This window comes from Megalobrama amblycephala, linkage group LG10 (genome assembly GCF_018812025.1).
Source record: "Megalobrama amblycephala isolate DHTTF-2021 linkage group LG10, ASM1881202v1, whole genome shotgun sequence".
In the NCBI taxonomy this organism is placed as follows: Eukaryota; Metazoa; Chordata; class Actinopteri; order Cypriniformes; family Xenocyprididae; genus Megalobrama; species Megalobrama amblycephala.
This window is the reverse complement of record NC_063053.1, coordinates 37,924,316-37,947,488: the sequence shown is the minus strand read 5'-3', so window position 1 is coordinate 37,947,488 and position 23,173 is coordinate 37,924,316. Positions and strand designations below refer to the sequence as shown.

The 23,173-nt window shown below is 38.9% G+C and overlaps 3 protein-coding genes across 3 annotated transcripts; all 3 read right to left on the bottom strand.

The window, feature by feature from the left end:
- Positions 1-9,851: 9,851 nt before the first annotated feature.
- Positions 9,852-12,030, bottom strand: LOC125277668 (trace amine-associated receptor 7c-like). Its single transcript, XM_048206131.1, has one exon. The coding sequence runs from the start codon at positions 11,903-11,905 to the stop codon at positions 10,904-10,906; it is 1,002 nt and encodes a 333-aa protein (XP_048062088.1). The 5' UTR covers positions 11,906-12,030; the 3' UTR covers positions 9,852-10,903.
- Positions 12,031-16,644: 4,614 nt separating this feature from the next.
- On the bottom strand, positions 16,645-18,190 carry LOC125277667 (trace amine-associated receptor 7c-like). The gene has a single exon (XM_048206130.1). The coding sequence runs from the start codon at positions 18,181-18,183 to the stop codon at positions 17,182-17,184; it is 1,002 nt and encodes a 333-aa protein (XP_048062087.1). The 5' UTR covers positions 18,184-18,190; the 3' UTR covers positions 16,645-17,181.
- A 1,703-nt stretch (positions 18,191-19,893) lies between these two features.
- LOC125276396 (uncharacterized mitochondrial protein AtMg00860-like) lies at positions 19,894-20,541 on the bottom strand. The gene is made up of 2 exons (XM_048203814.1): positions 20,020-20,541; positions 19,894-19,935 (listed from the first exon to the last, which is right to left on the bottom strand). The coding sequence occupies exons 1-2, from the start codon at positions 20,539-20,541 to the stop codon at positions 19,894-19,896; spliced, it is 564 nt and encodes a 187-aa protein (XP_048059771.1).
- Positions 20,542-23,173: the final 2,632 nt, after the last annotated feature.

Here is a 23,173-nt window from a genome sequence, read left to right as displayed (position 1 = left end):
TCCCTCAGGGAAGGGATTCTGATAGTTCTTAGGTTGAAAGTGTCTTGCTTTCTCCAAACAAGAATGATAAATTCAAAGAAAGGATATTGTCCTCTTCTTTATAATGTGTCATCCTTTTTCCTCTGTAGCAGATTTTGGTTGGCTCGCCATCAATTGTGAAGTTTCACAGGATATCACAGAAGATCACCGGAGTATCGCGAATCCGTAGGATGAAGAAAGAAGAGAAAAATAGAAGAAAGAAAAAATAGAAAAAAACAAGGAAGGGAAAAAAACCTGGCCTGATCACAGACCAGAACAGTCATTTAGTGAATCTGAGAATGAATTTCACATCAAGATCAAAACAATCAAAATAACAAATAAAATATACAATTACCACTTCTATAAGAAATGATATACTACTCATTTACATCTCAATCAAGTTTTTTTTTCTATTACACTGGCGCGTCTTCACACGTGACCAACAATGGCGGCAGTGAACTGCACTGAACAAGTAATAACCACGCGGTTCACTATGACCGCTTAAGATTGAAATAAACAAAAATAAAATAAAAATAAACACACAAATCTCTTTTTTTTTTTTCCAGAAATGATACATTAGTTATTTACCTCTATGAATTGATTTTACTTATTCACAGGCGCGTCTCTCTCACACACTCGTGTGTGGCCTACAATGGCGTCGGTGAACTGAAATGAACAATAACCACGCGGTTCACCATGACCACATTTGTAACCACTCAGATTGAAATAATAAAATGAAACTAAAACATATACATTTATTTTTCAAGAAATAGTATTAGTCTTTTACCTCAGAGTTCGTTTTTTTTTGCTCTCACACAGGCGCGTGTCTCTATCACATGCGCGTGCGACCAGCAATGGCGTCTGTGAACTGCAATGAACAATCACGCGATTCACTATGACGTTTATAACTACTAAGGTCAAAATACAAAAATAAAAAATACGTTAAGCAGTTTACTGCAACTAAACTACTCAGTTGCAGTGAATCAAAAGTTTTTAAACATTTTTTTTCTCTTTACCATCGATTTTATTATGCTGACTCACCGAGTAAAATGTGTCTCAACAATGTTCAATTGACGTCTTGAGATGCTGGATGCCTCAAAATAAATAAATCTTAATGTTTGTACGATATTCAGAGGGTTTTTATATCTATATTTAATCAAGTTCTATCACGAAGATCAGATCACGTCTCTTCTCTCAGATCAACTCATCTCTTCTGTCATTGCGCATGCTCGATGAAACGGAGGGTGCGTGATGACAAAGAGCTCTCATTGGTCAATCACTAATCTACTAAATAGGATATATTCACTAATTTTTTAAATGTTCTTAATAACTTTAGCACTTCTTTTTATCTTTTATTAAGAGAAATATGATATTATTAACTGTAAATAAATAAATTAATTCCCCTCAACTTCTCATCTAACCTGGGTTACATTTGCTTTACTGCAGTCATCGCTGGTCCAATCCAGTTCCATATTGTCCAAGTCTTCACTGGTTAAGCCCAGCTTAAAGTCGTTGCTGGTTAAGCCCATTAGAAAGTCTTCACTGCCCAGCTCCAGGTATCCTTCATCGTGGATGGCTTCACCGGGTTCCCTTGTCCCTCCAGCTGCACCTTGATCCAGTGTTGCTCTGCCTTGGACTTCTGAATCAGCAGCTGTGCCTTGACCCGCCACCATTTTCCAATTGTCCAATTCTGATTTCCAGTATCCATTTCGAATTTAGAATATTATTTAGAATATGATTTAAAATATAAAGCCTGAAGGCCCGAAGACTTGTAAAGGGTGCCAATTCTCTAATCAGCTACCATTCAGAAATCACATACAAAATAAATGTGCAGCATATACTGTAGCTTACATTTAACATAATTTACAATATTTAAAAAAAAAATACCATCATTACTACAGTTTGTTTTTAATTACAGTAAATGCAAGGCATTTGGAAACATTTCATTTGCCCTGGCTTGCATGGATGCACTGCAGTTGGAAACAAAGACTGCTTGTAGAAACCAAGAGCATGGTTGACCTCATTTCAATGTTGACATGCTTTCTAGATTCCAGGTATGTCAGCTCTTTTCTGATTCTTGATTTCTGTGCATTTGTTGCAGAGCTTTTGTGGTGGATCAGGACCTGCAAGGTGACAATGGCATTTGTGAACAAAAAAAAAGGGGGGAAACCTGAAACAAAAATATAAAGTAAGATCATTTTGTTACTTCTAATACAGAAATCAGATGACATTGTGTTGTTAAAATGACTGAATTTGTATTATGTTTTGTAGGAAGTGTCTCCAGACTGGTGTGAGCACTGAGGATGGAGAGCCACAGCAGCATCCTGGAAATGGTGCAGTGCCATAGATGAGGCCCTCCAACACTCCACCTGCTCTTATTGCCTCATCTGGACCGGATGTTCTTCATTCTCAGTGAGCCCAGAGCCAGCAAGAGCATCTAGAAAAATACCAAAAGACATTGAGGATGTGATTTTGGTCAAGTTTGTTCTGCTGGTTTCATACGATGGAGCCCAACTATCAGAAGCTTCAAAAGCATCATCAAATAATGTCATGAAGCTTCTGGAAGTCAGGCTCCATTGACTGATATTGTATGAAAAGAAACCAGCAGGACAAACTTGACCAAAATCACCTTTTGTGTTCATGAAAAAAACAACAACAAAAAAACAAAACAAAAAAAACAAAGGGATTGAACAGCATGAAGGCAAGTAAATATTGACTGAATTTATATGTTTGGGTGAACTAAACCTTTATGTCCCCAAATAGAAATTGTATGAAATGTGTGTATGCATTTATATTATAGTAGTACCTCGAAAAAGTAAACTTTAAGAAGTAAGCAGCTTTATTGAGTGTTTGTGCCCGAGACACTTCCCAAAAAGACCATAAGACAGCTGCAGCTCGTACATAATGCTGCTGCCAGGATTCTGAGCAGAACCAGAAAACATGAACACATCACACCAATCCTCAGGTCTTTGCACTGGCTTCCAATTGCATTTCGAATTGATTTTAAAGTACTGTTACTTGTTTATAAATCACTCAATGACCAAGGACAGGGGTCATCAACTATATTTGTCCAAGGGCCAGAATTTTTCACTGCAGACACTGTAAGGGCCAGATACTCGTAATATAAAATAAAATTCGAATTGTATCCTAATATGTTATTATTTGATATACTAATTCTAATTCCAAATTTATGTTATTTTTTACATATTACCTGTACTGCCGCAAGCCACCAGGGGGCGATAGCGATATTTTAGGCTTCATATTCGTGAGGCTGTCAAGCTGTCCATCACTGTCACGCAATTGTGCGCAAATCCCAGGCAAGGAAAATTTTGACATTTGTGAAAAAATGAGCATGTGAAACAATAAAAGATGTTCAATGAGAGCAACGCGTTTATCGTCATTCTTGCCTGAAGGCAGGCTATGGCACAAGCTACTTTTCAGAAGGCTTTTTTTTTTTCGTTAGATTTAAAAATAAAAAAACGGTTCTCATTCCCCCTTGAATAAGGCCGGCGACACACTGGCTGCGTGGCGTGTCCGTTTTTATTTCGGCTCCCATATTTAACAGGTTGGAGTTTGCACGCTGAGACGCGCGTCTCAGGCGCGCTCGAGCCACGCAGAAAACGCGTGCATGCTAGAAATAGAACCGACGCGTGTTCCAGCCCTATGGTTCCAACAACGGGAGTGTTCTCTGGCTCTGAGCTTGTGTTTTGTTGCTTTGACATTGTGGAAAATAGAATAATAGAAACAAAATGTATTAGCATTTTTACCCGTTATTATCAATCTAAATTAATCTTGTTTTTAATTTAACTTAATTTCATTTTTCTTTATTTAAATTTCGTTTTTTCTTTATTTAAATTTCGTTTTTTCTTTATTTAAATTTCGTTTTTCTTTATTTAAATCTACCCTTACTGTGCCAATTTGTTAGTCAGAAAAATATTAGACTACCTTAAAAGTATTGCTTAATTTAACAGACCTGTGTGTGTACGTTTTATATCACTAGTGCAGTGACCGTTCTCGGAGCATAAGCCCTGCCCGCGTGAGGTGCGCCGCTTCCCGCTCGCGCTGCTCTGACTGTAGTTTACTAAAAGTTTATTAATTCTGAATGTGTCGCGTCTCGCGTGTCCATCTATATTGCACCAAATGCGACACTGCACTCCCTTGTGAAGTCGATTGGATGAACGGTTCTCGAAATAATATAAATGCAAACGGACATACAGACACAGATTCCTGCCTTTATTAGAGAGAAAAATATGTTCAGCCCCTCTCTCCGAAGAGTCGAATAGTCGATGTTCATCAAAAAATGGTATTCGGACCAGCCCTAAACTTTTTCCTCTTACAAGGCTATTCCTGATTTCAGTATTATTCTGGGGGCCGGATGGAAATCTCTGGCGGGCCGGATTTGGCCCGTGGGCTGCCAGTTGACGTTGCATGGCCTAGGACCTCAATACATTGCAGATATGCTCATAGAATACAAACCTAACAGATCACTCAGATCATCAGGATCAAGTCACTTAGAAATACCAAGGGTTCACTCAAAGCAAGGAGAGTCTGCTTTTAGCTGTTACGCCAGCCGCTGCTGGAACCAGCTTCCAGAAGAGATCAGATGTGCTCCAACAGTAGCCACATTCAAATCCAGACTCAAAACACATCTTTTTATCTATGCACTTGCTGATTGAGCACTGTGCTATGTCCGAACTGTTTGCATTTTATTTTATACGTATTATCTTTTTATTCTTTTAATTCCTTTTCCTGTTTTTATTTCATTTTTAATGTATTTTATATCTTTTATGTATCATCTTGTTATTTCTGACTTTTAATGCATTTTAAATATTGCTGTCTGGTTGAAGGAGCTGGGAGAATTAGGAAGAAAGTGATCAGGTTAAAATTTGGGGGACAAACCATGGGGAAATTTGAGCCGTGGTGCATGGTTAAGATATCTCTGGATTACAGTCAGGACACTTTCCAAAGGGGAAATTTAAACTGCATTGCATAGATAAGATATCTCCGGAAGGGGGATTAGGGCTGTGTGGTGCAGTTTGAGGTGTCTTGGCAAAAGGGGAGATTGAAACTTTGTTTATCATTTCGAAGTGCCTTAACAGGTAGCAGTCCTGTTGTGTGAGGAAGATCCATTTAGATCTGCTCTGATGGATAGATCTGTTTAGATCCACTCTGACGGACAACAACAACAACAACAACAACAACAACAAAACTCCCTAAGACTTCCTAGCTCATCCATCCAGATAGCAAAATTCTCTGTTTTTTCTGTTATTTATATTCCTTATGTTCTATTTTTATTATTCTTCTTTATGTAAAGCACTTTGAATTACCATTGTGTATGAAATGTGCTATACAAATAAAATTGCCTTGCCTTAAAAATATAAGAACTTAAATTAACCCAAAATATATTGGTTATACTACAATCACAAAATTAACGGGCAGCTGTTTATTCAACAAGACCATAAAATAAGCAAAAGCTTAATCAAGATATTTACAGATAGATGAATTAAACCTGTCACTCATATCTTTTAAGTTGTTGTACCTGAGTAGGGGGAGACTCATCTGACAGGTGACAGCAGAGCTGATTCTGCTAAGGGAAAGACACAGGCTCACTGAAGGCAGCGCTTGCAGGTTCACTACCTGATCTCTGAAGGGAGTAGTAGGAACCTTGGGCACATATCCAGGCCAGGGTCTCAAGATGACATGAGAGATGAGCGTCCCGTCCACATGGAATTTCCAGAGGTCCGGACGCGGGTTCCAGAGCGTGTCCGTCTCTGAGTCAGAAGGTCCTTCCTCAGAGGAATGGGCCAAGGAGGAGCTGTCGCGAGGATCATCAGTTCCGAAGCCAATACGGAGCCACTAGCAACTGTGCAAGAAGGCTCACTGGGGGAAACGCATACTTGCGTAGGTCCCGGGGCCAGCTGTGTGCCAGAGCATCCATGCCAATAGTGCTCTCAGTCAGGGAATAAAACAACTGGCAATAGGCTGTGTCCGGAGAGGCAAAAAGATCTATCTGTGTGGCTCCGAAATGCTGCCAAATCAGCTGGACCACCTGGGAATGGAGTCTCCAGATAAGTGTCGGCTTATCTGTCATAAAAGAGGAACACCAGGATTCTCCTGTGTGTTCTCCCGATTGCCCCGAATCTATGGAAGTAAATCAGTAGCAAAACACGAGAGGTTGCTGATTTGAATGTGAGAACTTGTCGTATTAATATTTGTATTTGTAAACTGAAATTTACACTCACAGTCCTGATGTGAAAAGCTGAATGTTTCGATTTGCACACGCAGACAACAATCAAAACACCCGTGTTACGAAGTTGTAGTTGCAGATTAATAGTTACAAATGTGTAAAATGGCATTCACATAAACAAAATGACAGACACAAATGTGTGAGACATATTTACTTTTACACTTTACTTCAGTTTCGCTGTACAGCTTCAAGTCGCCGCTTACAACCTCTCAGATCTGGCAGTACAAGTTCAATTCCTGGTGCTTTGACTTTTGCTACTCTTTTTGCAATATTCCTGTAGCAAAACTGACTTGAGCACTTGAAAGCAGAAGTGAGAGAGCAGAACGGGGGTGGGGGGTGAAGGCGTTTTATTGGTCGATGCCTGACCAATGAACAACGCCATCCAGTGCGACTTGGCATGCAGAAAGAAATAATTGCATATGTATGAGACAATATTTTCATTAAAATATCATTAATTTTAGCAGGTTTTTAATGTTACAGTAAAAGAGTAGTAAAGTTTTGGACCAACAATTGGATCTGCTCTATATAGTGACGTCATTGCGTGCAAAAACGTCCCATTTCATTGGCTGACTCCAACCAATAAACGACTTTACTGAGAGGGTGCTATTTTAATTAAATTTATTTTTTTACAAAATTTTTTAATTGATTATTAAAACCTATCTGCGTAAACTCACTACATATTAAGAGAGAAAGAGAGAATGAGGATAAATAAAGGTGTGCGTTTGTGTGTTGTAAAGTCAAACGTGTGTATGTGCGTGCATGGTGGGCGTGGGGGATATGGGTGAAAAGAAATCTGATTGGATATGACGTTACAGATGGTTAATGTTTAAAAAAAAACAGGCTCAAAATGAGTAAACGCTCAGTAAAACAGCTAAATTCGACTGAAACATTTGCAAAAAGGCCTAAAACCATTGAGTAGGGATGGGAAAATGAAGATTGTTAAATATTTGAAGCTTTCTCTAAACGTTCCGATAAAGGTTTCAAAGCATCAAAAGTGTCGAAAACAGTGCCATCTTGTGGCAGGTAAAATTTACAGCAGCCATAAACATGAGATCGCAGCTCCGTTGTTTTATCCATTAAACACAAATGAAAACCTGACGACAGTAAATGTGTTTATTTCAATAATATAATTCACATCTTAAAGTTTGGCAATAAATGAAATGGATCAACAAAAAGAGTAATTATAATAATTACTAATAATACATAGCCTACTGAGTAGTTTGATGCAAGTAAATTGTGCTGTTGTGTGTTTATTTTAGCCTATATGACAGAACATATGATGATGTAATATAGGCTACAGGCTTATATATTTAAAATGTTTAGTAAATGGACTTGAACTTTCATATAGTAGTGGTCTGGGTTCAAACATTCTGACAGGCAAAGTGAAGCATTCACATGACTGGAAACAATGTGAGGCTTCGTTTTTCATTAATCACATGTTTCCCTGTTTTCATTCAAATTAAAATATAATTAAAATATCATTAATCACAAATATCATCAGCCAATGAAATGGGACATTTTTGTATGCAATGACGTCACTATGTAGAGCAGATCGCGCTGTTTTGGTGGTGCAAAACTTTACTACTCTTTTACTGTAACATTAAAAACCTGCTAAAACTAATGATATTTTAATGAAAATATTGTCTCATACATATGCAATTATTTCTTTCCGCATGCCAAGTCGCACTGGATGGCGTTGTTCATTGGTCAGGCATCGACCAATAAAACGCCTTCACCCCCCACCCCCGTTCTGCTCTCTCACTTCTGCTTTCAAGTGCTCAAGTCAGTTTTGCTACAGGAATATCGCAAAAAGAGTAGCAAAAGTCAAAGCGCCAGGAATTGAACTTGTACTGCCAGATCTGAGAGGTTGTAAGCGGCGACTTGAAGCTGTACAGCGAAACTGAAGTAAAGTGTAAAAGTAAATATGTCTCACACTTTTGTGTCTGTCATTTTGTTTATGTGAATGCCATTTTACACATTTGTAACTATTAATCTGCAACTACAACTTCGTAACACGGGTGTTTTGATTGTTGTCTGCGTGTGCAATTCAGCGTTTCACATCAGGGCTGTGAGTGTAAATTTCAGTTTACAAATACAAATATTAATACGACAAGTTCTCACATTCAAATCAGCAACCTCTCGTGTTTTGCTACTGAATTACTTCCATATGAATCATCCATCGGCCACTCACGCACGTCTCTCCCGGACGTCACGGTGATGCGCTTCCATCTCGCTCATCCTTCGGGACCACCATCTCTCCAGCGAGGCTTGGGTTGATATATGCGTCATAGTTGACCATAAAGCTTTATGGTTTATTATATTCATATATCCAACCCATAAATTGATTAATAACTGTACAACCGCTACACAACGGTCACAGTGATGTCCGAGCAGACCAGCACGTGCTTGTCTGATAGCAGCTCCTTGAAGCGGCCCAGAGCAAGACGTACTGCTAGCAACTCGAGGCAATTGACATGCCAATGCATCTGAGGCCCCGTCCACAGACCCGAGACTGCATGCCCGTTGTACGTGGCTCCACAACATGCCTGGACACTTGTTCCAGGGGAACTTCAGGCCGCAGGAATGACGGGTCCGACCACTGAGTGAGAGTGCGGCGGCAGTTCGGTGTTACGGCAACACGGAACGTACTGCTCTGCCACGCCCATCTCGGGACTTGAATGTGAAGCAATCCGAGCGGCGTGATTGCGGCTGCGGATGCCATTTGCCCCAGGAGCCTCTGAGCCCTGAGAGTGGGGTGAAAGGCCCCTCTTACCTCCTCATTCCTGGCTCAGTCATTTTTAGCCATTTTGGTGGGTTCAGTGTTTCACATTCTCCAGGAAAGGTTTGAGAAGCACTGATCTAGATCAGGGTTTCCCAAACTGGGGTTCACAAGGAAATTGCAGGGGGTTCGTAAGTTAATGACAAGCGTATATATTATAATATTCAAATAAAAAATCGAAAAAAAACATGCTAACAAAAAATATAATTTTATTTCTTTCATCTGCATGCCATGTGACCATTCAGTTACAGAACTGAACGTGTCTGCTCAATTCATCGTGGGCTGAACGAGAGTCATAGTAGAGATCAGCTGCAGGAGTCACATTTCACCTCACTTCGCCCACCTCCTTTGACTGATAAGATGATGGAGGAAGATTTGGTTTCAAAGCGAAATGTAAAAGCACCTTAAGCGAGTTTGACATATGTTTTGTTGTGTTTTTCATTAAGAATAATAATGAACCCATCATTAAAATGCGTTTCCGGATGTTCATGACCGTGCGTGGCACGGAGCCGTTATGAATGCCCATGCGGCCGTGAGCATTTTACTTTCACTTTTGAATTAGTGTTGTCACACGTCGATTAAACAGGTAGGAATATTTCCTCACCATCACATCCCAAGTTCAAATGTGTAATAACAATAGCAATGTAAAATACTGATAAAAACTTTAAAAGGGATAAATAATCAATATTTTTTAAGTAAACATACAAATGTGCTATTAAATTATTGAAATATACACTTAAAATCTCAGGGGGTACTTCAAGTAACAAAAAAGTTTGAAAACCCCTGCTCTAGACAATAAAACTGTCTAATAGAGGGGAATATGGAATGATGTAAGTAGTTTGAGTGCCATTGTGACCTGCAAACTTGCCATCCCATTTACAATATATATGTTTGACCTCATATCACAGCTTGATTTGGTGTCTAATATTGAGCAGATTAGATATGCCATATGTCCTAAATAGGCCTTACTTTTTCTGCCACTCATCAAAACAGAAATAAAGCAAGCTATAGGCACACTGGGTTCCCTCTTATTCCTGCAAAAAGTGTCAGTACTGCTTCTATTGTGAGGACCCGACACATCACTAAGAGCTGTTAGCCTAAACACAGTTGGGATTGTTTGATTTGTTAATGAATCACAGTATCTTTCCCCTATATATATATATTATTCAGGAACTGAATACACTACTCTTTCAAAAAAAAAGAGTATTTATGGAAAATTTCTGCAAGTTGGCAATTAAATATTCTTCACGTTAATGCAATGTATATTGTAAACTGTGGTGAAATAAATACCTTTTTAACGTAAATGCTTAACACACTGTAGAAATACAAAATGAATGCATAACTATGATGAACTTTGAATGTCATACTGGTTATTTCATTCATTCTTTTTTATGAGGCAAAAACAGTCAGAAAACAGGAGATATGAAGAGCTTAATAATAACTGTCATTATAATGATTAAACATCACTCTTGCCAATCATCAATCATTTAAGTTGTGAAATTTGTCTCAGTTGTTTTACTGTAAGTGCACAGTTACCATGGCCATGCATCAACATATATTGTACCTTGCTTTCTTCTAATAAAGTAGGTTTCTTTAATTTAAACTAAATTATATCTTTGTAATAACTACTTTACTGTGACAAATATTAAATGTTCTTTTAACATCTATCTTCCAGGCATCGTTCCTTTTCAATGAAAAATGGAGCAGATAGTGTCACTCACAAATATAATCACAATATACATGTTAGACACCATAATTTAAAACAAAATTAATGTTCTATAAGGAGGTGCTTAAAACAAAAGCTCTATTTCATTTGAAGACACAATATCTCATTTACATTTGCATGAGAGTGTAAGTGATCATTTCTCTTCTGGGAACAGATTTAAGTATGCAGATGAAGGTTCAAATATTTTCATTGTCAAAATGTATTTTGCTGACAGTCTGAACCATCGATAAAACATTGCATATATAAGTGGGTTCATACAGGAATTCATGCACACAATCCAATCCATTACTTTAATTATAAGAGCGTCATTTTCATCATGTCCTCCAGAAAGAGAATATAAATAGTATGGCATCCAAAAAAGAAGATAAACCAGTACTACAATCCCTAAGGTTCTTGCAGCCTTTTTTTCTGATTTGGCCTTTTTGTCTGTGACTGAATTTAAATGCTTCGCTTGATAGTTTGCTACAAAGCAGATTTTCACATATAAAGGAATAATTACACAACAAGGTACCACTAAACAAACAAAAGCATCTAGTATTATATTTTCCAAATTAATAGAAATTATGCATTCTCCAACACATGTGTGGTTCCTCTCTGGATACAGTAAAAACTCATACAACAGATAAAAATTGTATATGAAGGAGAATAACCAGTTTACAACAACAGAAACAACAGCTCTGTTATTATTGACTTTCATTGGATATCGCAAAGGGTCATTCACAGCAATGAATCGATCCACAGATATAATAATTAAAGTACCAAGAGATGCCACAACAACCACATAAGCAATAAAAGGAAATATAGAGCAAAATATTTCTCCAAAGTACCAGCATGACTCAATCAGTTTCATTCCCTGCACTGGCATGAGAATCAGTCCTGCAATCAGATCAGCCACTGCCAGAGAGAGGATCAGCACATTGGTGGGAGTGTGGAGCTGCTTGAAGTGCGAGATGGAGATGATCACCAACAGGTTCAGAAACACGGTGAACACTGATGTTACTGTAACAAAAATGTACACAATAATGTACTCTGCTTCAGGTCGGAGACTTCTGGTACAAGACAAATTGTTGTTTGGAAAGCAGTATTGGATTGTTTGATTGTTCTTGTTTGTCACTCCCCAGTTAGACATTTCCATGACAGATCTATCTTGGAGAGTAGACTCTGGGTGAGAATGCCTGCCTTCAATATGACTCAGTTTTATACTTAGAGAAGCGCAGTGACCACCTCATTTTACCATGATATTTGAATATTCAGTTATCAGCCTACCCGCTAGTTCAATATTCATAGACCTATCAGATCTAATCTGATCTATATTCTAATAAACCTTTCATAAAAGATTTTACCTGAAAGCATTTATATTGATATATATATATAATACCAATTAAAGATTGAAGTTGGATTTTTAAAAAATATTATCCTAGTACAAGACTATATTAGTATACCGACACATTCAAAGCACTGTCTTTTCTACACAGCTGGTTCACTGAATGATGTAAAGGAATGAGTATACTTTGAGTATCCATGCAAGAAAGATAGAAAAGACAGAAGAGTCACAATAAATGTATCTGTGTCGAATGTAAATGTGTCGAACTCGACCATCTGGGGTTGAGTATACTTTGGAAGATGTACGGACACAACTGCGCATGAGATGCATTATATTATTAATGCAAGTATACCCGGGCCTTAACTCTGTAAAAAAAAAAAAAAAAAAAAGTCTTGCAACAGATGATTTATTGTCAGCTCTATCAATGACACTTCTATCTTTGCTAATCCATAATCTGAGTTGACAATTGAGACAGGAAGGTAAATATAACAAGTGTTGGGGAAGACTACTCTTAAAATTAATGCATTACAATATTGTGTTTCTCCCAAAAATGAAACTAATTACATTACTTGGTTACTTAGTTTTGGCAGAGGCTTTCTCTCTTCTAGGCCTTGTAGGTAATTAATGCAGTTATGCAGTCAACAACATGTGTGTAACCCAATGGAAAAATGTGGTTTCAATTTCTTTTGTGTTTTCAATTTCTTTATTAATTGTTTATGTAACGCAGCGGGACTCAGGCAGAGATCCATTTGCAAGCTTTATTAAAAGTAAGCATGGTTGTACAGGCAGGGTTAAGCAGAGGCAAACAGGAACAGCAAGGGACAGGCAGAATTGTGGTCAAGATACAGGCAGTAGTCAGGACAGGCAGATATCACTCACAGGTCAGGAAACAATACACAGTCCAAAGACAGGCAGCAGAGGGTCGTACACGAAAGACAAGTACGGAAGGCGCGTCCTCGCGCTGTGGATGGAACAACTGGGGAGGGGGGGGGGGGGTGCCTTGGAGATCTGCTGGCAGGTCAGGAGGTACGGAGGTCTCCAGGGCAGGTCCCGAGGGCACTGGCGAAGCGGCCATTTTGTCCATAGCATCCAGAGAGTTTGACTGCGTAGCAACCGGCGAGCTTGAGTGCGTAAAAAGTAACTAAGAAACACAATTATTTGCTTTTTTAAGGAGTAACACAATATTGGGTAACACTTTAGATTACAGTCCAGAAAGTACTGCTAATTAAAATGTATTTACAGCGTAACTTCCGGTAATTATATTGTACCTATAAAGTAAGTACATGTAAGTAAAGGGGAACAATATGTAAAGTCCGGTGGAATAAAGGGGTAACAACCAAAAAAATAATGAATTATTTATACTGTAAGTATTTTAGAACTAGGGGGACTTATACTAGGGGAAATATACTCTTGTTCCGTAGTTACTGTCACAGTCTGTTTAGTTTCAGTTTCAGTTTATGGACTTTCTGTTTGCATTCTATGATTACATGTTCTGTTTCCCACCTTCATTATTAATTCATCTGTATCACCTGTGTCTTATTAATCATCCTTGTTATGTTTGCTATTTAGTTTCCCCCTGTTCACTCAGTCTTGGTCCGTTCACCGTTTGAGTAAGTTGTGTTGTATCTATATGCCTGTTACCCTGTGGATTAAGTCAATAAACTAGTATTTGGATTTATTATCCTCGTCTGTGCTCCTTCCTGCAACCAACCGTAACAGTTACAGGGTAAGAATGACATTGCGGGCTGTAAATTAAAGTGGCGCTTGTTACCCTCTTGATCTGATATCACTGACTCCGAAACCTTAATTTGAAAAACAACTCAATTCAAAACTGGTTTACAACACGTCTAAATTCATTTACTATTATTTTTTAAAATCAACTTTATTTCAAATTCTAAAATCTTGGCAGAAAGTAGCATGTTTTGCCTTTTTCTTCTCTCTTGCTTAGCTTCCTCCTCCTTCTTTTTTAGTCTTTCCACTTATAAATCTTAAGAAAGAATCCCATGTCTGTTGCTATTCTGTATTATGTATGAAAAGAAAATACAGTACACCCAGAAATGTTCTCATGGTTTACTCATCATTTCACTTCCATCCAACTTTCACCAGCATGTGGATGAGAGTCGACTTCATTTTTGATGAAGCACATTGTAATAAGCAACGTAAAGCTTCAAGCTTTCGTGGTGTTCCCGCGGGAGTTTCATGTGAAACTTGCACGAGAACTGGCATCAGAAACGAATAAGAAGTGTTGTAAATCTGTTTTGAATTAAGTTGTTTTTCAAATAAAGGTTTCCAAGTGATATCAGTGTTACGGTTGTGAGTAGTGGAGAGAACACAGACACGGACTTCAACGCAAAACAGGTTTAATCACCAAAACAAAGCCACTACACAACACAAAGCAAACAATAGCACCGACAAAGAATGAATGCAAGTGAGTCCATAAAAAGGGAGAGATGATGAGGTGATCCAGGTGTGGGGAATCCGTGATGAAGGAGTGCTGATTGGGAAGAGCGTGCAGGTGAGAGACGGGGAGGATGATGAGAGTTGGAGTCCGGGACAGAGGGGAACTGTGACAATCAGATTGTGTGTGTATATGTGTTTATATTGAACTTACCCTGTAACTTCATAAAACAAGTATATTTCCCCTGTATTAAAAAAAATTGCAATATTGCCTTGAAACAACTCAATCAGTGCACTTCTGCAATAAAAACAAAATACTGTGTAAATGCACTATGTCGCCTACCCCACAAGTTTTAAAAATGCCTTCATATATTTGTACTCTATTATTAGAAAAAGGTGTGCAGTGTATGTTCTCACTAAATTGCTCTGAAACATAAGATTGTTGTCTATCATAATAGTATACAGTAAATAATAATAAATAAACTTTTACGCTGTAAATACATTGTAATTACGCAGTACTTTCCAGGCTGTAATCTAAAGCATTACCCAATATTGTAATGCATTACTTTCCCCAACACTGATGACATACGACGTGGGGAACAAGCTGTTCTTCCTGTTTAATATAGTGTCATAAATTACTGTCATGTCATTCTAAAATTCTCTTTTCTGTGAAGTGGAGGAGGACAATATCGCACCAGTCCTTGTTTCATACTCATCCACAGACAAATGATTTTGGTCGTGGGGAGGGGCAACAGTTCATATGCTCATTGTCTCCAAACTATGACCAGAAGTGGATGAATATTAAATCTGCTGTTTAAAACAAATAAATAACTAATATAGGAGAATGATTATTATGCACAAACAGCTGGAAACTGTATATTCATGCAGTTCCTGGTTTTTATTTATGTATTTTTCTTTCACTTTTATTATTTTACACTCTTTTAGGAAGGTACAAAAGCTGTCAATAGGGTGATATGCTTTTAAAAGGTACATCTTTGTACCTTATTTGCCCCTAAAAGGTGCATATTAGTACCACAAAGGAATAATATTGTACATATTATTAATTGTACATATTGTTACCTAAATTGTATTAGTAACTTGAAAGACTGTTGTACTTTTTTTTCTGAGAGTGCAAAAACTGTTTCACTCTGCATTTTAGCTTTAAATTTAGCTGGTGCCTGATGTGATTTGGCAGAAACATTTTTTTTTTTTCTGGACTAATTTGATCAAATATATTTTTTTATAACTTTGCTGAAATGGAGATTGTATTATGCAAAACTCATTATTTTGGCTAAAGTATTTATTTCAATACTGGTTGTCTTTTACACTGAGTGGGGTGAAAGGCCCCTCTTCTCACTTCATACCTTAACATGTATATGTCCCACAGAATTCAGCTCCAACTTGCTCCAGCACACCTGCCTGGAAGTTTATAGTAGTCCTGAACAGCAGGCTCAGGTGTGTTTGACACTCTTCAGGACAGTGGCCCTCCAGGAGCAGGATTGGACACTCCTGTCTCTCTTGTGGGCTCAGTCATTTTTAATCATTTTGGTGGTTTCACTGTTTCACATTCTCCAGGACATGTTTTAGAAGCACTCCTCTAGACAATAAAACTGTCTAATAGAGGGGAATATGTAATGATGTAAGTAATTTGAGTGCTATTGTGACCTGTGAAATTGCCCTCCGCATTTACAATATATATGTTTGACCTCATATCACAGCTTGATTTGGTGTCTAATATGGAGCAGATTAGTTATGCCATATGTCCTAAATAGGGGATGAGTTCCCTCTTATTCCTGCAAAAATGGTCAGTACTGCTTCTATTGTGAGGACCCGACACATCAATGAAAGCTGTTAGCCTAAACACAGTTGGGATTGTTTGACTTGTTAATGAATCACATCTTTCCCCTCATAAATGTATAAAATGAAACTGAAAATATTATTCCTATATATATATATATATATATATATATATATATATATATATATATATATATATATATATATATGTGTGTGTGTGTGGAAAATTTCTGCAAGTTGGCAATTAAATATTCTTCATGTTAATGCAATGTATATCGTAAATTGTGGTTTAGTAAATACCTTTTTAATGTAAATTCTTAACACACTGTAGAAATACAAAATGAGTGCATAACTAATTGGATGTCATACTGGTTAATTCATTCTTTTTTATAAGGCAAAAAACAGGCAAAAAACAGTAGATATGAAGAGCTTAATAATAATTGTCATTATAATGATTAAACATCCCTCTTGTCCATCATCAATCAATCAATCCATCAATTAAGCTCATGTTGTGAAATTTGTCTCAATTGTTTTACTGTAAGTGCACAGTTACCATGGCCATGCTTTAAAATATATTGTACCTTGCTTTCTTCTAATAAAGTACATTTCTTTCATTTAAACTAAAGATTATGTTTGTAATAACTGCTTTACTGTGACAAATATTAAATGTTCTTTTAACATCTATCTTCCAAGCATCTTTCATTTTCAAACAGAGCAAATAGTGTCACTCATAAATATGATCAACATATACATGTTAGACAACATTTTTTTTATATAAACAAAAAAACAGCTGTTACATGCCATCTAATGTTCTATAAGGAGGTGCTTAAAACAAGAACTCTTTCATTTGGAGACACAATATCTCATTTACATTTGCATGAGAGTGTAAGTGATCATTTCTCTTCTGGGAACAGATTTAAGTATGCAGATGAAGGTTCAAATATTTTCATTGTCAAAATGTATTTTGCTGACAGTCTGAACCATCGATAAAACATAGCATATATAAATGGATTCATACAGGAATTCATGCACACAATCCAATCCATTACTTTAATTATAAGAGCGTCATTTTCATCATGTCCTCCAGAAAGAGAATATAAATAGTATGGCGTCCAAAAAAGAAGATAAACCAGTACTACAATCCCTAAGGTTCTTGCAGCCTTTTTTTCTGATCTGGCCTTTTTGTCTGGGACTGAATTTAAATGCTTCACTTGCCGTTTTGCTACAAAGCAGATTTTCACATATAAAGGAATAATTATACAACAAGGTGCCACTAAACAAACAAAAGCATCTAGTATTATATTTTCCAGTGTAACAACAACTATGCATTCTCCAACACATGTGTGGTTCCTCTCTGGATACAGTAAAAACTCATACAAAAGATAAAATGAATATAAGAAGGAGAATAACCAGTTTACAACAATAGAAACAACAACTCTGATATTATTGACCTTCATTGGATATCGCAAAGGGTCATTCACAGCAATGAATCGATCCACAGATATAATAATCAAAGTACCAAGAGATGCCACAACAACCACATAAAGAATAAGAGGAAATATAGAGCAAAATATTTCCCCAAAGTACCAGCATGACTCAATCAGTTTCATTCCCTGCACTGGCATGAGAATCAGTCCTACGATCAGATCAGCCACTGCCAGAGAGAGGATCAGCACATTGGTGGGAGTGTGGAGCTGCTTGAAGTGCGAGATGGAGATGATCACCAACAGGTTCAGAAACACGGTGAACACTGATGTTACAGCCACGAAAACATACACAAAAATGTACTCCGCTTCAGGTCGGATACTTCTGGTACAAGACAAATTGTTGTTTATAAAGCAGTATTGGATTGTTTGATAATCTGCATTTGGCACTCCCCAGTTTGACATTTCCATGATAGATCTATAGTAGACTCTGTGTGAGGATTGCCCCTAATATGACTCAGTTTTATACTTACAGAAGCTCAGTGACCATCTCATTGTACTATGTTGTTTGAATATTCAGGAACAGCCAACCTTCTAGTTCAATATTCATAGACCTATCAGATCTAATTTGATCTATATTCAAAAAACCTTTCAGGAACTTCAACTGATAGCTTTTATATTGTTATATACATAATACAAATGAAAGATTGAACAGTACAAGACTATATTAGTATACCAACACATTTGAAGCACAGTGTCTATTCCACAAAGTCACAGCTGGTTCCCTGAGCGATGTAAAGGAGCGCATATACTTAGGCCGTCCGTATCCGTGTACCAGTGAGTGTACAACAATGCATGCACAAGAAAAATTGAAGAGACAGAAGAGTCACAACAAATTTTGAATATACTTTGGAAGATGTACGGACTAGGGCTGGGCGATATATTAAAAAAAAAAAATTGATATCTCGATATTGTTGAAATGTTTATGTTATTCAATATAGATCTCGATATGTTTGCATTTTCTTTTAAATAATAAAAAATCATGATTTTGTTTTGCCCCATTAAAAACAACAAAAACAATTTAGATAGAATAGCTATTGTTACAAAGTAAATACAAAATGTTTAGTGCAAATTTAAGTGTTAAAAAAAATCTAGTCCAAGTATAGAGTATATTTTCAGTATAACGTACACATTATTTCCACCAGTCTATTACAAGTGAGACTCCCACATTTCCTCCTTCGCACCACCGGAGGGAGCCCTCACCTGAATATTGACTCTTTACCTTTCGGATTACATTTCCCAGAGGCCCTCATTCCTGGGACCGATTGCATGCACACCTGCATCACATCACACTCATGCTTTATAAGCAGCACACACACACACCGCGAAGTCTTGATTTGCCCTGGTTATCATTTCTGAGCGTTATTGTGGATTGTTACTCTTGTTACCAATTGGACTATTTTCCCCTGAGTGAATATTTGCTGCCTGCCCTTACCCTTGCCTGTTTTTGGACTGTGTATGTTTGCCGCCTGCCCAGATCTCTGCCTGTCTATTGAACTTTGTTTGCCTGCTGCCTGCCTCGACCTCAGCCTGTTCCTGTTTACGTCTCTGCCTTTCCCTTGCCTTGTTGTGTTTGCTTTTAATAAAAAGCTGCAAATGGATCCCCTCTCTGTTGACCCCTCATTACACAGTCACAGTTGTGGCCAAACATAAAACTAATTTTTTCACATACATTTTCATAAAACTTTCAAAAAATAATTATTGATTATTTCAAGGGGCAACTAATGACACCTCATTCAGATATTTCAATGTGTGTGAAAAATTTGGGATTAAATGGGTTAAGATTTCATGACATTTATTATGTCTACTGTACTCACAATGATATAGCTATGCTGGCTAGCCTTTGGCTTTGGTCCACAATTTGTCTCTTGTATTAAACTGCTATACAGTGAAACATCTAGTATGCTCAGGATCAATGGTTGTTTGACCAGACCTTTTGCAACAAGAGGTATACGGCAAGGATGCCCTCTTTCTGGACTTTTATATTCAATTTCTATTGAGCCTTTCCTGTCATAATTAAGGAAATGATTATATGGATTTGTTATTCCCAGGTTTTTAGAAATCCCACCTCATTAAAAACATTGAGGATATGGCTGTCTTGACTTCTAGTCTGATTTTTTTTCAATAAGCCACTGTGGCAAGGGGGGCATGGTTCAGCGGAGTCTGCAGCGGGAGAGAGAGGGAGGAGACGCAACCAATGCCTCCACTCTTCCAGGGCCAGCTTGATGGCCAGAAGTTCCCTGTTGCCAATGTCATAATTTCTCTCCGCTGGGCTGAATTTGCGAGAGAAGAAGGAACATGGATGGAGTTTAGATTCCCCTGCTGCTGAGATAACACTGCTCCCACAGCATCCACCTCGACTACAAAGGGCTTCTCTGGATCAGGATGAATGAGGAGTAGAGTGGTGATGAAGGCTTCTTTCATGGTGTTGAAGGCATCGGTGGCAGCTGGTGACCAGGACAGAGAGTTGGGACTGTTGCGGAGGAGGTTGGTCAATGGGTTTGTGATGGAGCTGTAGTTTTGGATAAACCTGCAGTAGAAATTAGCAAACCCTAGGAATCTCTGGAGTTCTTTGATGGTGGATGGAGTTGGCCATTTCTTGATGGCTTCAACCTTCCCCTTGTCCTTCTGGATGCCACTGCTGTCGATGTTGTAGCCAAGGAACTGCACTGAGGGTTGACGGAAAGAGCATTTTTCAGCCTTGAGGAACAGATGGAATTCCCTCAGGCATTTCAGGACATCCGCAACGTGGTGGCGATGTTCGGCCATGCTCGGGAGTATATCAGGATGTCATCAATTAAGACCAGAAAGAACTTGTGAAGAAACTCCCGGAGCACCTCGTGGATGAAGTCTTGAAATACGGAGGGGGCACTGACCAGGCCATACGGCATGATGCAGTACTCATAGTGTCCAGTAGGGGTCACGAAAGCTGTCTTCCATTTGTACCCCTCATGTATTCAGATGAGGTTGTAAGCACTGCGGAGGTCCAACTTGGTAAACACAGTGGCACCGCGAAGATTTTCCAAAGTCGCTGGGAGAGGAGAAGTGGGTGGCAGAACTTGACAGTGATTTTGTTGAGTGCCCGGTAGTTGATACAAGCCTTGTTGTAGTGCCTCCTTGGTGTACTCCTCCATGACCTTCTTCTCGGGAATTGACAGAGGGTAGATCTTCCCATGGGGCACTGACTCACCCGGAAGCAGATCGATGGCACAGTCATATGGCCGGTGTGGAGGCAGCTTGAAGGCTTTCCTTGGGCAGAAGACATCGCTGAAGGGGTTGTAACAAGGAGGGATATCCACCGAACGTTTCTCCACAGGACTTTCGATGGAAGTAGTACAGACAGGAAGAGACTCTGGACGAGGAGAGGAATGCAGTGGTAACACAGGAAAACAGTTCGGGAAACAGTTATCGCCCCACTTCAGTTTTCCATGAGATGACAGGATTATGCTGCTCCAACCATGGGCACCCTAAAATTACATCAGCAGTGGATTCCTCCAGAACCAGCAGATGTTGATGTTCGATGTGTAGAATGCCAACTTGGAGTTGCACTGGTCCGACACACAGATGAACCCGTCTATGACTGAGAGGTTTTCCAGTTATTGAGTGGATCTGGTATGTGGACGGCATGACTGTGGTCTTGAGTTTGAGCTGGCGGCAGAGGGCGCCAGAGAAAAATTTACCAGCTGACCCGGAGTCGAGGAGAGCATTGACTGGAATGGAAACATCAGCAGCAGTAAGAATGGATTCTGGACGGCCGAGGGATGATGTTAGTAGCGACTGGCCCTGGTGCTCTTCGAGACACGACTGCATACAAGTGGCGAAGCGAATGGAGAGTTGGATGAATCGTTCTAGCCCGATGGAATCCTCGTATGCAGCGAGATGCAACTACACTCGTGGATCCAGGCCTTGATGGTAGGTGGTTAACAGAGACTATTTGTTACATCCACTAGCGGCAGTAAGGGTCCTGAACTTAAGAGCATTTACATTCACAGTCATTGTACCTTGTCTTAAATGATATAACTGCTCACCAATCAATGAATCCCCGGCTGGTCTACAGAACACTTCCTTGAAGTGGGTCACAAAACTGGTGAGAGACTGGGTGACTGTACTATTTTGCAACTAAATAGTTTCAGCCCATTGAAGCGCTTTGCTATTTAACTGTGAAATGATGAAAGCTACCTTTGCGTGGTCGTCGGGGTATAAGTGTGGTTGCATCTCCAGGACCAGCGAACATTGCAATAGGAATGCCCCCCCCCCCCCTTAACTCAGATAGAAACCAGCCAAGAGTGAGGGGATGGGGTGGTGGAGGGATGCTTTGAAACTTGTCACGGGATAGAGGTGAGGGACAGCTTTATATACCGGCTTCCTCTTGAACCGATTGATTACCTGAACGTGCGGCTCCCGAATTTTGTTAAATAAAACTTAATTTCACAAGTTTACACGTACATGAAATCAAAGTAAAGTAATTTGTATAGTAATTTATTGCCTGCTGCCCCGGGGGAGGGCTCCGAGCTCAGAATTTGGCCCGAAACCAGAGTACTCCCCCAAAAAAGGCAAGTAAGTGCAGGACAGCAATAATAAAACGAAGTCCCCCAAAAAAGTTAAGGGCATGAGAAGGTATTTGCAAAATCAAGCTTGGCTGTTCGACCGGGAGGGCTCTTTCTGCATCCGACAGGGGCTCACAGCATTGAATGGGTAAGCCCTGCCAGCAGTTGAACGGTAAGCTCTTGCGTATGGCACAAGATTGCACAAGCATGATTCAGGATCGAGTTTAGCCGTTCGACCGGAGCTTTGGATGAAATTGCAGGGAGATACAAACCAGTATCCTTGGTAAAATCCCCCAAAACCAATTGAGGGGGCTGCGTCATTGAACAGGCTAAATGTCAAGGGGAGAGAGATGCAGAAAAAAGTTGTAGAAAAAAGTTAAGCCATTCCACTGGTTAAGGAAAGTTATCCATAAGCTTAACAAATTTTTGCACTCACAGAATTTTGGTCTTCCAGCGCATGAACTGAAGACGCAGAGGCGAGGAGATGCACAATGAAGGGGCGACCTTGCGGAATTATGTGTATAGCAAAGTTTAGGTGGCCAAGCAGTGAGAAAAGTTTGCGTTTGGAACAATTCGTGCAGTCTAGAAGATTGGACATGACTAAAATCGTTTTTTCCTTAGCCAGTGAAGACTAGAATTTTACGGCATCTAAATTGATGCACAGAAACTCAATTGATGTGGTTGGACCCATTGTTTTCATTGGAATCCCTAGCTCCGCGAAAATGATTTTAATCATTGTTATTGCTTGTTTGATATTGTGGTAATAAAGAGAATATCCTTGAGTGGGATAAGATATTGATGCTTGGAAATGGGGAGTTGTGAGGCTCTGAGAGATTGTTTATCATGCCTTTTTT

What these genes read in the sequence shown, in the direction of transcription:
- LOC125277668 (XM_048206131.1), bottom strand. Translation starts at nt 11,905, where the DNA reads ATGGAAATGTCTAACTGGGGAGTGACAAACAAGAACAATCAAACAATC.
- LOC125277667 (XM_048206130.1), bottom strand. Translation starts at nt 18,183, where the DNA reads ATGGAAATGTCAAACTGGGGAGTGCCAAATGCAGATTATCAAACAATC.
- LOC125276396 (XM_048203814.1), bottom strand. Translation starts at nt 20,541, where the DNA reads ATGGCCGAACATCGCCACCACGTTGCGGATGTCCTGAAATGCCTGAGG. An exon ending in GGAGAGAAATTATGACATTG is followed by an intron (nt 19,936 to 20,019) that starts GCAACAGGGAAC and finishes CTCCCGCTGCAG; the next exon opens with ACTCCGCTGAACCATGCCCC.